The sequence below is a fragment of the Chiloscyllium punctatum genome, chromosome 7, assembly GCF_047496795.1.
Source record: "Chiloscyllium punctatum isolate Juve2018m chromosome 7, sChiPun1.3, whole genome shotgun sequence".
Classification (NCBI taxonomy): domain Eukaryota; kingdom Metazoa; phylum Chordata; class Chondrichthyes; order Orectolobiformes; family Hemiscylliidae; genus Chiloscyllium; species Chiloscyllium punctatum.
The window spans coordinates 54,728,372-54,744,774 of record NC_092745.1 but is presented as its reverse complement, the minus strand read 5'-3'; the positions used below and the strand labels follow the sequence as shown (position 1 = coordinate 54,744,774).

Genomic DNA, 16,403 nt, shown 5'->3' with positions numbered 1-16,403 from the left:
TAATGTTGGTTCACATGATAACACTGATGTGTGAAACCTTATCCTACAAACAATTAAAACACAATGTTTAATAACAGAAAATGTTTATAAATAATCTAGCCTCAAAAATCAAATAACTATTTTGAAAATATGGATTTAAACAGATTTCTGTGTGCTGCCATTCAGCCAATTTCTTAGCCAGATCAACAACTTGTTTTCAATGCCATGATTTTGCCTTCTGTTAACAGTATCTTAGAGGGACTTTATCAAATGATTTCTGAAATATGAGTAATAACCATTGGTTTTCACTCTCCATGACTTTAGTGACCTCTTCAAAGCACTGAATCAGGAAGAGGACCAAAAGGAAGAGGCTGGGGAATGAAAGAAGAAACTGCCAGAGCCCCTGTCTGGATGAGTTGCCTATGACTGGCTCATCTAATTAAGGTACTTGTGAATGTGCTGCCAGTTTTCTATTATTGGCAATAACCATCTTAATTCCCTCTACTGACCAACAGAGCAGCCTATTGACTTAAAACAGCAAAAACCACAACAAATCAAACATTTCAAACAAATCAAACTATGTAACAATTTTTAAATGTGTCTACTAGTCACCCATATGCATTCCTTTAGTGCATAAATTGGGGTGCCCATGGTTGTCTGATGGAAGTCTGCTAACTTACTGGGGATTGCTCCACATGACCTTACTAGATAACTTCCAACTATCTGGCCTGAGAAGATCCAGTTTCACCTTGGGATACATGATGGGAGTCTTCGCTGGCTCACTCTAGGCGTTAGCAAGGACACTTGTGAAGTAGCAGAAGTAGGAAGCTGAATGCTGTCATCTTGATAAAGAGAGCAACAGGCTCATGCTCCACAGAGCCACTGTACTCCAACATGGTGACAGCCTAACAATCTAGCATGGTACTAGAGGACTGACTGCTGAACTGCACTGCTATCCACAGCTATAATGGTAACATTCCACAGCCACAGCAGACATTCAAGGGCTTTCAGTTGTGCTGCAATGCAACTATGATATCTGCCATTATAGATTGCTCTGCAAGTATTCAATTACTATAATGTAGATTTATATAACACTTTTAACATGTTGTTATTTCTCAAGACACTTCAGAACAGCATTGTCAAACAAAATATGACACCAATACACATAAGGAGATAATAGGTTCAATGGGCAAAAGTTTGATGAAAGAGTAGGGTTTTAATGAATTTCTTAATGGAAGAAAGATCGGTACAGAACTGGAGTGGTAGTCATGTGTAGAGAGTGTATTTAAGCTTAGAGCTTAGATAGCAGAAAGCATAGACATTAGAAGTGCAGCAACTAAAACTGCTAGTGCATAGGAGATCAGAATGAAAGGGGTGCAGAAACCTCCTTATGGAGCTAGATGGGGATCACAGAAATAGAGAGCGATAAGACCATGGAGGGATTTGAAAACAAGAATGAGACATTTTAAATCTTGACATTGCTTGACCATGAGCCAAAATGTTGGTCAACAAACGGGAAGGGGACCTGAATGGAGAGGAGCTTGGTGCTAGTTAAAACAATTGTTTCTGTGAAAGTGAACCACCACCTTCAACAACTATACTGCTTGTGATCTTGACACACCTTGCTATAGGAAGGATGTTATTAAACTGGAAAGAGTGCAGAAGAAATTTACGAGGATGTTGCCAGGACTCAAGGATCTAAGTTATAGGGAGAGTTTGGACAACCTAGGACTTTTTTCTTTAGAGCGTAGGAGACTGAGGGGGGACCTGGTAAAAGTGTATAAGATCATGAGAGGTATGGATGGGGTGAATGCACTTAAGTCTTTTTCTCAGGGTTGGGGAATCAAGGACTAGAGGGCATCAGTTTAAGGTTAGAGGGGACAGAATAAAAGGGATCCTGAGGAGCAATGTTTTTACACAAAGTGTGGTTGAATATGGAATAAGCAGCCAGTGGAAATGGTTGAGGCTGGTACATTAGCAATATTTAAAAGGCACTTGAACAAATTAGGAAAGGTTAAGAAAAATATGGGCCAAGTGCAGGGAAATGGGATTAGCTTGAATGGACATCTTGGTTGGCTTGGACCAGTTTGGGCTGAATGGTCTGGCTCCCTGCTGGAGGACTCTATGACTCTATGAAGCAGTCTTTTGGATGACTTCAAGCTTAAACACAGTAGAATGAACAATTTGGTTGGCTTGGACCAGTTTGGGCTGAAGAGTCTGGCTCCCTGCTGGAGGACTCTATGACTCTATGAAGCAGTCTTTTGGATGACTTCAAGCTTAAACACAGTAGAATGATTAAATCCCTAATATGGAGGCAGGCCATTTGGCCCATCAGGTCTGCCCAAAACCTCCAAGGAGCATTCAACCTGGACCAACACCCTATCACCCTGCATTTCTAAGCCACCGTGCCTGCATATCCCTGGACATCATGGGCAATTTAGCAGAGCCAATCCACCTAACCAGCACATCTTTGGACTGTGTAGGAAACTGGAGCACCCTGAGAAAACGCATGCAGACAACATGCAAATGCCATACAGACAGTGTCTCAAGGGTGGATTTAAACGCGGGTCCCTGATACTGTGAGGTAGCAATACTAACCATCACTTTTAGGCCTTCTCAAATTTCATAGACCAGATTTCCTGATCTGGTTTAAGAAGGCAAGGGAAGATTAGACTTGTTGGAGATGCTCATTGCGTGGAACGAATGCCACTTGTCCAGGTCCATCACCGAATGTCAAGGTTAGTTTTCAGCTGAGTATCCAAGGAGTGGATGGGAATGTCTTGACCAGAAATTTAAAAAATCACACAACACCAGGTCATAGTTCAACAGGTTTATTTGGAAGTACAAGCTTTCGGAGCACTGCCCCTTCGTCAAGTAGTTAGTAGGGCAGGATCGTAGCACACAGAGTAGAATATCAAAGTGTCATGCATCTGATGCGATGTATTGAACAAAACCTAGCTTGCCTTGCTGTCAATTCTTCAATCACTTAGAATGGGTTGCAGATTTCCATTCATAAATATGTAAATCCCAGGACTTCTTTCAAGTCACAGTCCTGAGATAACTTAAGGTTTTACAAAAAAAAGTGACATCTCAGATCAATGCATCTAAGGTGCGGTTAGACTCTAACCTGCAACCCATTCTAAGTGATTACAGACTTAACAGCAATCTGGGATTGTTCAATACTTCCCATCTTTGTTTAGCACTTTGATCTTTTGCTATAAATTCTGTGTCCTATGATCCTGCCCTACTAGATACCAGAAGAAGGAGCAGCGATCCGAAAACTAGTACAGGTATCCCTGTATCCACGGGTGATACGTTCCAATACCTACCCGCAAGTGCCCGAAATTGTGAATAGTAGGGAACCCTATCATTTATATGGGAAATTTACCTCCCCAGCAGCTCCCCTCCAATTATTTCTGGAATGTTTCATGTAATATTTTCGGGCTGTGGTAAAACTGAAACCGAATCCACGGATATCGGGGTTCTACTGTACTTCCAATAAACCTATTGGACTATAGCCTGGTGTTGTGTGATTTTATTTTTAAACTTTGCCCACCCCAGTCCAACACCGGTACCTCCACATCTTGACCAGGAATCTATGCAGAGCTGCAGGGTGTACTACAGCGGTTAAGTCGATGCCGTGGGTGGTTGCTGGGCGGCGACAGCGCCGTGTTGTTGGTATGGGAGGCGGGTCCTGGCCTGACGGGGGCCTGTCGTACCGCCACGTCAGTGAGACTGTTGGCCGGGGCGGGGGAATCGGTGGCAGCGGCGATACCAAGGCAGGCCAGGTTCGGCCCGGCCCCCATTCTCCTTGTCCACCAACTCCATGTGGCTGCCGGCACCTTTGATGCTGCGACTTTAAGTATGAGTGTGTGGCACCCGGACGGGGAAGGGCGCGGATATTTATTAGCGGCGTTAAGAGATTCCCCTCAGAATCCTGAAAATCGATAAATATTCTTTTTTTTTAAAAAAACCGGGTCTACTCACCGTTTTGGCGGTCCGAAACGAAACGGTTAGAAAGACTGGAAAACGAACATTACAATTCTGTTTGGCGTTCAGTAAAATCTCAAAGAGAGGGGGAAAAAAACAAATAAGTCGGTCGTCGAACGGAAGGTGTTCCGCTGGGCTCGAGCTCGTTTTGAATAGAATCGAACGCGGGGCGGTTGACGCCGGGCGGCTCCCGCGGCTCCGGCGGCGGGGGATGGATCGGGACCAGGAGCTGGCCCTGGCCTTGGCCGCCCAGCGGGAGCAGCTGGAGCGGGCGGGCCAGGCTCACTTGCTGCGCTTCTGGGACGAGCTGAACCAGGCCGAGCGGGCGGAGCTGCTGGGCGACCTGAGCGGCTGCCACTTCCCCGAGATCATGAGCTTCTTCGACCGGGCCGTGTCGGTGCCGCTGCCGATCCAGCAGCAGCAGCAGCAGCAGGTGGACGAGCAGATGGAGCCGGTACCCAAGGAAGTGCAGGGCAGCGTGTCCAGAGACTGGGAGCGACTGCCCGAATGGAAGGCTGAAGGTAAGAGCTCAGCGAATTCGGTGATATCTTAAGATGCCCGCTTTGGGATTTAATATTTAAGGGTGGAGGAGATTGGAGCAATTCCTCTACACGAAAGCGCTGCCGTAGACCTAAGAGTGATACCACCACTGCCGAATAGCCGCCTCCCTGCCTTGGGTCCCCTCGGATAACACTCCGGCCCAGATGGGTGGCAGCAGTTTTGACCCCGTCAAAAGTTCGAAACGAAAACGGCTTTGAGTGCATATGGTTTTCTATCCTAATTATCCAAGAAGCCACAGTAAGCTTGAATTGTGTTTGCTGTTTATTGGGCTTCTAAACCCTGTGTTTTGTGTTTAAACAAACCCAGTACTTAGGTTTATAACTGCTGTGTGCTCTGCCCTACTGCCTGTGGTAAAACAAGAGTCAACAAACATATCTTTTTAGCATTTTGCCAAGGTTTGATCGGCCAATTTAAGGGGTGTGTTGCTTTACAAATTGCTCTTGGCACATGCAGGGGGCATGCAAGCGACCAGAACGCATGAAGTGCCTACAAGTGCCAATGATTATTAGAAATGGTGGATACAAATGTGGAGGGGAAAAAAAAGTAAAGGGAACTGAATAACCTGGCTGGCAAGATTCATTCTGAGAGGAATGTGAGAGAGAGAGAGAGAGAGAAGGAATGGGATGGGAATGCCATGAGAGAAATACTTTTGGATGGAAATGATACATGAAAGATGGATGCGGTGATATAATTAGTTGACTAACAAACTGGCACGGTCATTTTAACTTTTTATTCAAAAGGTATTCTCTGTGCTAAAAGTGAGAATTCAGTAGGTTTGAATGAAAGCATTAGAGGCTGTCTTGTTTGAAAGACTACATCAGTACTGGTTCTATAGATGAAGACCACTGCAGTCTGTATCTTCCACAGTATTCATACAATCTGATTCTAGTGGGCATAGGGGGTGGCATGATGGTTCAGTGGCTAGCACCTCACAGTGCCAGGGACCCAGGTTCAATTCCAGCCTCAGTGATTGTCTCTGTGGAGTTTGCACACTCTCCCGGTATCTGCATGGGTTTCCTCCCACAGTCTAAAGAAGTCCAGGTCATGTGGCTAGGCTATGCAATATGGATTAGTATCAGGCAATATAAGGTTGAGGGGTGAGTCTGAGTGGGATGCTTTTCAGATGGTCAGCGTGGACTCGATGGACTGAATGGCGTGCTTCCACACTCTAAGGATTCAATGAACATCTCTCAAACTGTTAAAGCAATACTGTTGCAATAAAAGTACTGCAATGGCCACATGTTTTGTGGGTCTGTGCTGGTCTTTCATAATACAGTATCAGGGTTATTTAGGGACAAGATGGTTTAATGATGTCTAGTTTAAATTAGAATGATCACTGTTTCAGTTAATACTTAAAATTTGACTTTCAAATTTTTTTTATAGTCCTAATGAATAACATTTTCATGTGGAAGTTTCTCTTGATAGGGCCATTGTGTGGGCTGGACAGCAAAAAATGAAGTTTTAATATAGAGAATATCATGGATACTTAGAATTAATTATATAACAGAAAGCAAATCCTTCAGAATGTAACTTAACTTGGAAGTAATTAATAATTCCAAACTAAGCAATCAGGTCATGGCTGATATCATGGGGCGCATGAATGATCAAGAAAAGGTTTTGCACTTTCTAAAAGATTGCTTGTGTTGCATTAAAACTTCTGCAGAATAATTTACAATTATATCGATAAAACAGATTCAATTCAACTTTGATAGTAAGCAAATTTCCAATTTTCTTTTCATTTAATACAATGAATGAGATTAAATTGGCAGGCAATAGGCAGTGACTTTCGAATGATGGTTAACTCCTCATTTTCAAACTGAGGACAAAGTGGTTGCATCAAAACAGAAATCTCGAAGATAAACAAATGATTAAATGTACAACAGAAACAATTAAGTGTCCATTTCTGTCAGTTCTGGAGCTAGGAAATTAACTGGTCAGGCAAGATTTGAACCACTGTGCTCGTTATGGTTCATAAAACATCTGTGAGCTTTGGAAGTAACATGCAACACACCACATTGGATAGAGGAGAGCGATAAGCAGCACAGTGCCATAGGTAAGCACTGCAGCCTCACAGCGCCAGGGACTTGGGTTTGAATCCAGCCTAGGGTGACTGTCTGTGTGGAGATTGCAAGTTTTCCCCATGTCTGCATACCAAGTCGTCTGGTATCCTCCACAGTCCAAAGATATGCAGGTTAGGTAGATTGGCCATGCTAAATTGCTCTATCGTGTCCAGGAATGTTCAGGCTAGGTGGATTAACCCTGGTAAATGCAGGGTTATTTGAATAGGGTGGAATGCTCTTTGGAATATTGGTGCAAACTCAGTAGGCCAAATGACCTCTATCTGAAGGGATTCTATGATTCAATATAGTAGATGTTGGAATAAAACAAAAGCAGAAAATGCTGTCAACAGATATGGGTTAGTCAGGGATTTAAACCGAGTGTATTGAGTTAATGTTTTGGTTGTAGATTTTTCAACTCTGTTGAGCAATAAGAAATATTAGTACACCCAAGGACACCAAGGTTGTGTAAGTAATCCAGAAAGTATGTTTGGGGAAATTAAGCAGTTGGCAAACTTGATTAAGCCAGTTGGAAAATGGTGTAACTAAGCCTGGAGTTATTGATATCTGTGCTCTGACCAGAGCTGCAAAATGCCTAGAAGAAAATGAAATGTTGGTCTTGAAACTTGTTTTGGAAGAAATTCTTCACAGCGCAGACATCAGAGGATAGGGTATTAAAGTAGCAATCCACTTGAGAGCAAAGTAGCAACCTGATTTGTATTGTTCTGTCCAGTTTAGAGGGAGACTGCATGTTGGTAGCATATAGTGGATACTAGATTAGTGGTAATGTATGCAAGTTACATTTTTCTGGGAGTTTTGATTTTTGCCGTGAAAAGTGATTGGGCTGGTGATGCAGTTCATAATGCAATGGGCAGCTAGAATGTGGGAGGATGAAAATGTGAATCTATGGTATCACAAAGGGAGCAGTCCATTTTGGAAAATGGAAAAGTGAGAAAAAGAACAAATATTCTGACTGTCAAATTATGTTGTGGTTGGTGGAAGAACCAAGTTCTAAGTGAAGTTGAATTATGAAAAGCAGTTCAAAACTGTTAAGTTGTAAGTTAAAAATAAGTGGTTGAGGAAATGTTGTTTAGAATGCTGTGAAGAAAGTATGAGCAAAGGACAAGCTTGAAAGAGAAATCATTTTTCTGCTTCCGCTTCCGTTATGATTTATTATAGCCCCGTTATGATCATTTGGAGTTTAGAAAGTATAAGAATATTATTCGGCTCTAAGTTATGAGTACAGAACAGATTTACTAACACCCCTTCAGCAACTGAAGAAACTGCAAACTTACAGAAGTATATCGAAAATCTTAAATATGGATATTAATAATAGATATGCCTTTATTTAAGTAGGACCCCATGATAAAAACTGTGTAGGGCTCATGAACTTTCTTCAATCGTTTTCCTAATGGCTTCAAAGGAAATCTGATCAACAGCACATAAAATCTCTAATTAATATCTGTACCTTTCCAAAGTCGTTCAGAAATGAAAGAAATCAATCGATGTATCTTTTCATAAGTGCATCAGGTTGTATCATGTTCACAAGATGTCAAATACAAGAGCTCTGCTTCCAAAAATTTTGTAAATTGGACAGATGAAAATTAATTTTTTTTAAGAAAGTAAGTATTGGAAATCTCAAAACAGAAAATTGGCAAATTCTGCAAAAAGAAAAAGCAAGTGTGAATCCGTAATCAGACCAATGTAAATATTGTGCCATATACAGATTCAAAAACTCAAAATTGACTGCAACTCACTGATCAGTAGCAAGATTCATTAATTTACTTGCTAAAATGTCTTTTCAACTTAAATTAATAGAATAAAGCTATCAGATCTAGTTATTTGCAAGTAAATATTAACTTGTCAACATCTTCCTGCCCTAAACAATGGCCTGGACTGTCAGAAATACTTGCCAAAATTTTATGACTAGCGGAAATAACTCTATAACCTCTGTTGCTGTGTTATTGTGTAATTGATTGTAAATCGAAATAGACTAAAATTTAATTTTAAAACTTTAGGCACAACCAGGAAACATTACAGAGTAGGTTCCTGCATTATTTGTTTTAAAGCCTGGTTTAATCAAAATTTGTCAGTGACCCTGAATAAGGTCACAAAACAGCACTGCACAAATATAAACTGTTTAAATGTGCAAGTTGAAAGTACGGTAGTTTTGAGGAAAATTGATGTAAAATGAGCATGGCTCAAAATTTGCTTCAAATCAAGTCCATTTCAAAACCCATTAAACAGTAAAGAAAACAAAACAATATACATTTAAAGGAAATTAAGCTTATTTCAAAAATCAATAACTTCACTAACCTAAGCATCTAAACCAATTACAGATAAACAACTGCAATTGCAAAACTTGCCTGAATAAATTAACTGAGTATGAATACTCGTTCACTATGAGACTAGTTCTTTTTGCATTAAATCAGCTTGGATTTTTGCATTTATTTAGCTGTTGACAACTGCAAATTTTGAGGTATTAAACACCGGAAGTGCTGGAACCTTTTGGTAACATATGTGGAAAGAACAGCAAATATAATATTTCAGGTATCCTGAAATAAAATTTCCTTAAATAAATTTGGGATAATTGTTCTAACTACAAATTAAAGTGATGACCTGATTATCACAAATCAAATGGATTAGTTAGGTTGGCTATATATTCTAAAAATTATTTTAAAGAAGACAAATCCTGAATTACTTCCTGAAAATGGTATTCAGTCAACATCTTGCATAATGACATCAACCAATGGTTTCAAATCTCTTACTCGTACTCTGGACCAGGATTTCATTCATTAGCCTGGATCTCAATCAATATCACTTAATCAGATTATCCAGTCATTATGTCTCATTATTTTTTATGGGAGGTTGCTGTGTGAATGTTGCTGTGCTTTCTACATTAGAACAGTGACTGCTGTAATATGCTGAAGTTCGTGAACGACAAATATATAAACACAAGTTATTCTTATTAGGTTTGGTTGATAAATAGTGTTAGTCCTTCTCAGTAGTCCATTTTTGTGCAGTCAAGGATATATTGCAATTCAAATTACAGTGAAATACATAATTTATCTGACCAATAGTAACAACAGTCCAGGCTTAATGACTTTGTGTAAAGGAAATTTGGTTTGTGCAGCAAAACACTACTTCCCTTTTGTTATTACCTGTCTTAAAATGATTTTACTTTTAGAATCAAGTAATTAGAGTCATAGAGTGATAGAGATGTATAGCACAGAAGCAGACCCTTCAGTCAAACTCATTCATGCCAACCAGATATCCTAACCAAATCTAGTCCCATTTGCTAACACTTGGCCCATATCCCCCTAAACCCTTCCTATTCATATACCTATCCAGATGCCTTTTAAATGTTGTAATTGAATTGAATTGAATTTATTGTCCCGTGTACTGAGGCACAGTGAAAAGCTTTGTCTTGCGAGCAATACAGGCAGATCACATAGTTAAATAGCATAGATAGTAAATAATAGGTAAGCAGCGGCAAAAACAAAAATACAGGTACAGGCGAATGCTAAGTGTTTGTGAGTCTATTCAGTATTCTAACAACAATAGGGTAGAAACTGTTTCAAAACAGGCTGGTGCATGTGTTCAGGCTTGTGTACCTTCTGCCCAATGGTAGAGGTTGTAGAAAAACATTCTTAAAGATCCAAGGGTGGGATGGATCTTTAAGAATGCTGGCGGTCTTTCCTTGACAACTGAGCTCACCACTCTCTGTAACCATCTCCGATGTTGAATTGTACAGTAGCCATACTAGAGAGTGATACATCCAGACAGATTGCTCAGATGGCTCACCTATAAAAGTTGGCAAGGGTATTCACCGTCATGCCAAATTTCCTCAGCTGCCTGAGGAAGAAGAAACGTTGTTGGGCCTTTGTACCCAGTGCGTCCACATGAAGAGCCCAAGAAAGCTTGTTGTGGATAACCACTCCCAGGAGCTTGACACACTCCACTCGTTCCACCTCTGTGCTGTTAATGTGTAGGGGGGGCATGAGTAACATCCTGCCAAAAGTCAACAATGAGTTCCTTGGTTTTGCTGGCATTGAGAACTAGGTTGTTCTCAGTGCGCCATTTTTCCAGGTCTTCCACCTCCTGTTTGTAGTCTGTTTCATCGCCATCTGAGATTCGACTGACTGTGGTGGTGTCATCAGCGAACTTGTAAATGGCATTAGTCTGGTACCAGCCTCCACTACAACTCCTGGCAACTCATTCCATATATGCACCATGCTCTGTGTGAAAAAGTTGCCCCTTGGGTCGCTTTTAAATAGAACATAGAACATAGAAGAATACAGCGCAGTACAGGCCCTTCGGCCCTCGATGTTGCGCCGATCAAAGCCCACCTAACCTACACTAACCCACTATCCTCCATATACCTATCCAATGCCCGCTTAAATACCCATAAAGAGGGAGAGTCCACTACTGCTACTGGCTGGGCATTCCATGAACTTACGACTCGCTGAGTGAAGAACCTACCCCTAACATCAGTCCTATATCTACCCCCCCTTTAATTTAAAGCTATGCCCCCTTGTAATAGCTGACTCCATACGTGGAAAAAGGTTCTCACTGTCAACCCTATCTAACCTCCTAATCATCTTGTACACCTCTATCAAGTCACCCCTAAACCTTCTTTTCTCCAATGAAAACAACCCCAAGTGCCTCAGCCTTTCCTCATAGGATCTTCCTACCATACCAGGCAACATCCTGGTAAACTTCCTCTGCACCCGTTCCAGTGCCTCCACATCCTTCCTATAGTATGGCGACCAAAACTGCACACAATATTCCAGATGCGGCCGCACCAGAGTCTTATACAACTGCAGCATGACCTCAGGACTCCGGAACTCAATTCCTCTACCAATAAAAGCCAGTACGCCATATGCCTTCTTCACTGCACTATTTACCTGGGTGGCAACTTTCAGAGATCTGTGTACATGGACACCAAGATCCCTCTGCTCTTCCACACTACCAAGTAGTCTACCATTAGCCCTGTAATCCATCTTTTTATTACTCTTACCAAAGTGAATCACTTCACACTTAGCTACATTGAACTCCATTTGCCACCTTTCTGCCCAGCTCTGCAGCTTCTCTATATCCCGCTGTAACCTGCCATATCCTTCCTCACTGTCTACAACTCCTCCGACTTTCGTATCATCCGCAAACTTGCTCACCCAACCTTCTAACCCTTCCTCCAGGTCATTTATAAAAATGACAAACAGCAATGGTCCCAAAACAGATCCTTGCGGAACACCGCTAGTGACGGCACTCCAAGATGAACCTTTGCCATCAACTACTACCCTCTGTCTTCTTCCAGAGAGCCAATTCCTAATCCAAACCTCCAACTCACCCTCAATGCCATATCTCTGTATTTTCTGCAGTAGCCTACCATGGGGGACCTTATCAAATGCCTTACTAAAATCCATATATACCACATCTACCGCTTTCCCCTCATCTACCTCCTTAGTCACCTTCTCAAAGAATTCAATAAGGTTTGTGAGGCACGACCTGCCCTTCACAAAACCATGCTGACTATCCTTGATCACATTATTCCTATCCAAATGTTCATAAATCCTATCCCTTACAATTCTCTCTAAGACTTTGCCCACAATAGAAGTGAGACTCACTGGCCTATAGTTACTAGGATTATCCCTACTCCCCTTCTTGAACAAGGGAATCACGTTTGCTAGCCTCCAGTCCTCTGGCACTACTCCTGTCGACAAAGAGGACACAAAAATCAAGGCCAATGGCTCTGCATTCTCCTCCCTTGCTTCCCAGAGAATCCTAGGATAAATGCCATCAGGCCCAGGGGACTTATCTATTTTCACCCTTGCCAGAATTTCCAACACCTCTTCTCTACATATCTCAAAGCTATCCATTCTACTTATTCGTGCCCCAGTATTCATATCGACAACAATGTCCTGTTCCTGAGTGAATACTGACGAAAAGTATTCATTCAGCGCCTCCCCAATCTCTTCAGCCTCCACACGCAACTTCCCATTACTATCCTTGATTGGACCTATTCCTTCCCTAGTCATTCTTTTATTCCTAACATACCTATAGAAAGCCTTAGGGTTTTCCCTAATCCTACCCACTAAGGACCTTTCATGTCCCCTCCTTGCTGCTCTTAGCTCTCTCTGCAGGTCCTTCCGGGCTACCTTATAACTCTCAATCGCCCCTATTGAACCTTCACGCCTCATCTTTACAAAGGCCGCCCTCTTCCATTTAACAAGGGATTCCAACTCCTTATTAAACCACGGCTCCCTCACACGACCCTTTCCTCCCTGCCTGATAGGTACGTACTTATCAAGGACACTCAATAGTTGCTCCTTGAACAAGTTCCACATATCAATTACGCTCTTGCCTTGGAATCTACTTTTCCAATCCACACATCCTAAATCATGCCTCAACGCATCATAATTTCCCTGCCCCCAGCTATAACTCTTGCCCTGTAGTACACACTTATCCCTCTCCATCACTAGAGTAAAAATCACCGAATTGTGGTCACTGTCCCCAAAGTGCTCACCTACCTCTAGTTCTAATACCTGGCCTGGTTCGTTACCCAGAACCAAATCCAGTATGGCCTCACCTCTTGTTGGCTTATCTACATATTGTGTCAGGAAACTCTCCTGCACACATTGCACAAACACTGACCCATCTAACGAACTTGAGCTATAGCTTTCCCAATCAATATCAGGAAAGTTAAAGTCTCCCATAACAATCACCCTATTACTGTCACTCTTCTCCTGAATCATCTTCGCAATCCTTTCTTCAACGATTCTAGGACTATTAGGAGGCCTGTAAAAGACTCCTAACAGGGTGACCTCACCTCTCCTATTCCTAACCTCAACCCAAACTACCTCAGATGACAAATCTTCGTCCATCTTCCTTTCCACCGCTGTAATACTATCTTTGACAAGCAAAGCCACCCCCCCCCCCCCCTCTTTTACCCCCACCTCTGACCCTACTAAAACATTTAAACCCTGGAACCTGCAACAGCCAATCCTGTCCCTGATCTAGCCACTTCTCCGTAATAGCCACAACATCGAAGTCCCAGGTACCAACCCACGCTGCGAGTTCACCTACCTTATTTCGTATACTTCTGGCATTAAAGTATACACACTTCAAGCCACTCTTCTGTTTACAGGCACCCTCCTTTAAGATTGATGCCATAATCCTAACCTCCCTACACTCCAGGTCCTGCACCCTAAAGTTACAGTCTGGGTTCCCATGCCCCTGCAGAGTTAGTTTGAACCCCCCCCAAGAGCACTAGCAAACCTCCCCCCAAGAATACTGGTGTCCCTCAGGTTCAGGTGCAGACCATCCTGTTTATAGAGGTCCCACCTTTCCCAGAAAGAACCCCAGTTATCCAAGTACCGAAATCCCTCCCTCCTGCACCATCCCTGTAGCCACGCATTTAACTGTTCTCTCTCCCTATTCCTCGACTCTCTATCACGTGGCACGGGTAACAAACCAGAGACAACAACTCTGTTCGTTCTAACTCTGAGCTTCCAACCTAGCTCCCTAAAAGCCTGTCTAACATCCTCAGCACTCCTCCTACCTATGTCATTGGTGCCAATATGGACCACGACTTCAGGCTGCTCCCCCTCCCCCTTAAGGACCCGGAAAACACGATCAGAGACATCACGTACCCTTGCACCTGGGAGGCAACATACCAAACGTGAGTCTCTCTCGTTCCTACAAAACCGCCTATCTGTGCCCCGAACTATCGAGTCCCCAATTATTATTGCTCTGCTCTTCTCCACCCTTCCCTTCTGAGTAGCGGGGACAGGCTCCGTGCCAGAGGCCTGAGCCCCGTTACTTACCCCTGGTAAGTCGTCCCCCCCACAAGTATCCAAAACGGTATACTTGTTCTTGAGGGGAACGACCACAGGGGGTCCCTGCACTGGCTGCTTCCTCCCAGTCCCCCTCACTGTCACCCATCTATCTGCCATCTTTGGAGTTACTACTTCCCTATAGCTCCGATCTATGACCCCCTCTGCCTCCCGAATGATCCGAAGTTCATCCAACTCCAGCTCCAGTTCCCTAACACGGTCTTGGAGGAGCTGGAGATGGGTGCACTTCCTGCAAGTGTAATCAGCAGGGACGTCCATGGCATCCCTCACCTCATACATGTTGCAGGAGGAACATTGCACTGCCTTCGCTGCCATCCCTCTAAAGCTAACCTTTATTTTAAAAAAACACTGGGTCTAAAGAATACAACAAGCAAAATTCGGCACTTACCTCCTTACCACAACTGATCTTATTATTAGGTTAGAGGAGGAGGAGGGCGGGTGGGAGGCACTACCTCCGTAGTGCCTCGGGTTCTTCAGCTGCACGCTTTTAAAGGGGAAGCAAACCTACCCAGGTAAGCTTACGCTCTACCTGCTTCCGGGTCTCGGCTGCCTCTCTGGTCGTCGTCACTTCCCCCTACTGCTCCCGCTCTTTCTGTGAAGAGAGAGTGAAGAAAAACACCGCTGCCCGCTACCGGTAAGTACTTTTAAAACAAACAGTCTTACCTTAGCTGCTGCTCGCACTCAAAATGACCGTTAGCGTCGAAGGGTGAGTATTTATACTCACTGCTTTCCTTCCCGGCTGCCTCTCTGGTCATCGTCACTTCCCCCTACTGCTCCCCTCTCACCCTAAACCTATCCCCTCTAGTTCAGGACTCCAACATCCCAGAAAAAATACTTTCTCTATTTACCCTATCCATGCCCCTCATGATTTTATACACCACTCAGCCTCCAACATTGCAAGGAAAATAGCACCAGCCTATTCAGCCTCTCCCTGTAGCTCAAATCCTCCAATCCTGGCAACATCCTTGTAAATCTTTTCTGAACCCTTTCAAGTTTCACAACATCCTTCTGACAGGAGGGAGTCCAGGACTGCACACACTATTCCAAAAGTGGTCAAACCAATGTCCTGTACAGCCCTAATTCTTCCTAATTCTTATACTCAATGCTCTGACCAATAAAAGAAAGCATATCAAACGTCTCCTTCACTATCCTATCTAACTGAGACTCCACTTTCGAGGAACTGTGAACCTGCACTCTTTGTTTAGCAACACTGCCTAGGACCTTACCATTAAGTGTTAAGTTCTGCTTTTGTCTTTCCAAAATGTAGCACCTCACATTTATCTAAATTAAACTCCATCTGCCACTCCTCAGCCCATTGACCCATCTGATCAAGATCCTGTTGTACTGAGGTAACCTGTCCACTGCACCTCTAATTTTAGTGTCATCTGCAAATTTACTAACTTAAGTTCCTATGTTCACATCCAAATCATTTATATAAATGAAGAAAAGCAGTGGTTTGATGAATTATTGATGTAGGCTGAAAGTATTGTCTGTTACGAGTCAATATCCATGTGGCATCCGTATCCAAGCTAATGCAGTATGCCATTGTGCTGCAAATATTGTTGTAGTATACATCATGTTACCTCAGTTCTATATGCAATTAAAATTGCTGTAGTAAGTTTCTGTTTCTCCATCTTCAAGTCTTAGCTTTTAAAGTTAAGTAGCTCCAACAGTTTATTCCAGTAGTTACCCATTTGTTTTTTAAATTGTAGGAGCTATTGTGCACTTGCAGCAATAAGTTAAATTTTAACTAAAACTAAATGTTGCATTAATTAATTTAAAAATACAAGAACTTCATGCACACTGTAGGACACATGCTGACACAATCTCTTTTCTCTCTCCCCCTTACGCGCATGCACACAATTCTATGAGTGAGTTTGCATTTGCAGGTATATTCTATTTTGTTCAAAAAGCACATGATCTATAGGCAGGCAATCCATGTGACATTTTATAAATTTCC

At 42.7% G+C, this 16,403-nt stretch overlaps 1 protein-coding gene across 2 annotated transcripts in view; it reads left to right on the top strand.

Moving 5' to 3' along the window:
• Positions 1–3,701: 3,701 nt before the first annotated feature.
• LOC140479658 (UDP-N-acetylhexosamine pyrophosphorylase-like) overlaps positions 3,702–16,403 on the top strand; it is a 53,268-nt gene continuing 40,566 nt past the window's right edge. The window contains exon 1 of one of the 2 annotated variants that reach the window (XM_072573599.1): positions 3,702–4,490. In XM_072573599.1, coding sequence (XP_072429700.1) covers positions 4,181–4,490 — 310 coding nt within the window. In that variant the 5' untranslated portion in view covers positions 3,702–4,180. The remainder of the gene's footprint in view (positions 4,491–16,403) is intronic. The other variant, XM_072573598.1, reaches the window with a different exon arrangement.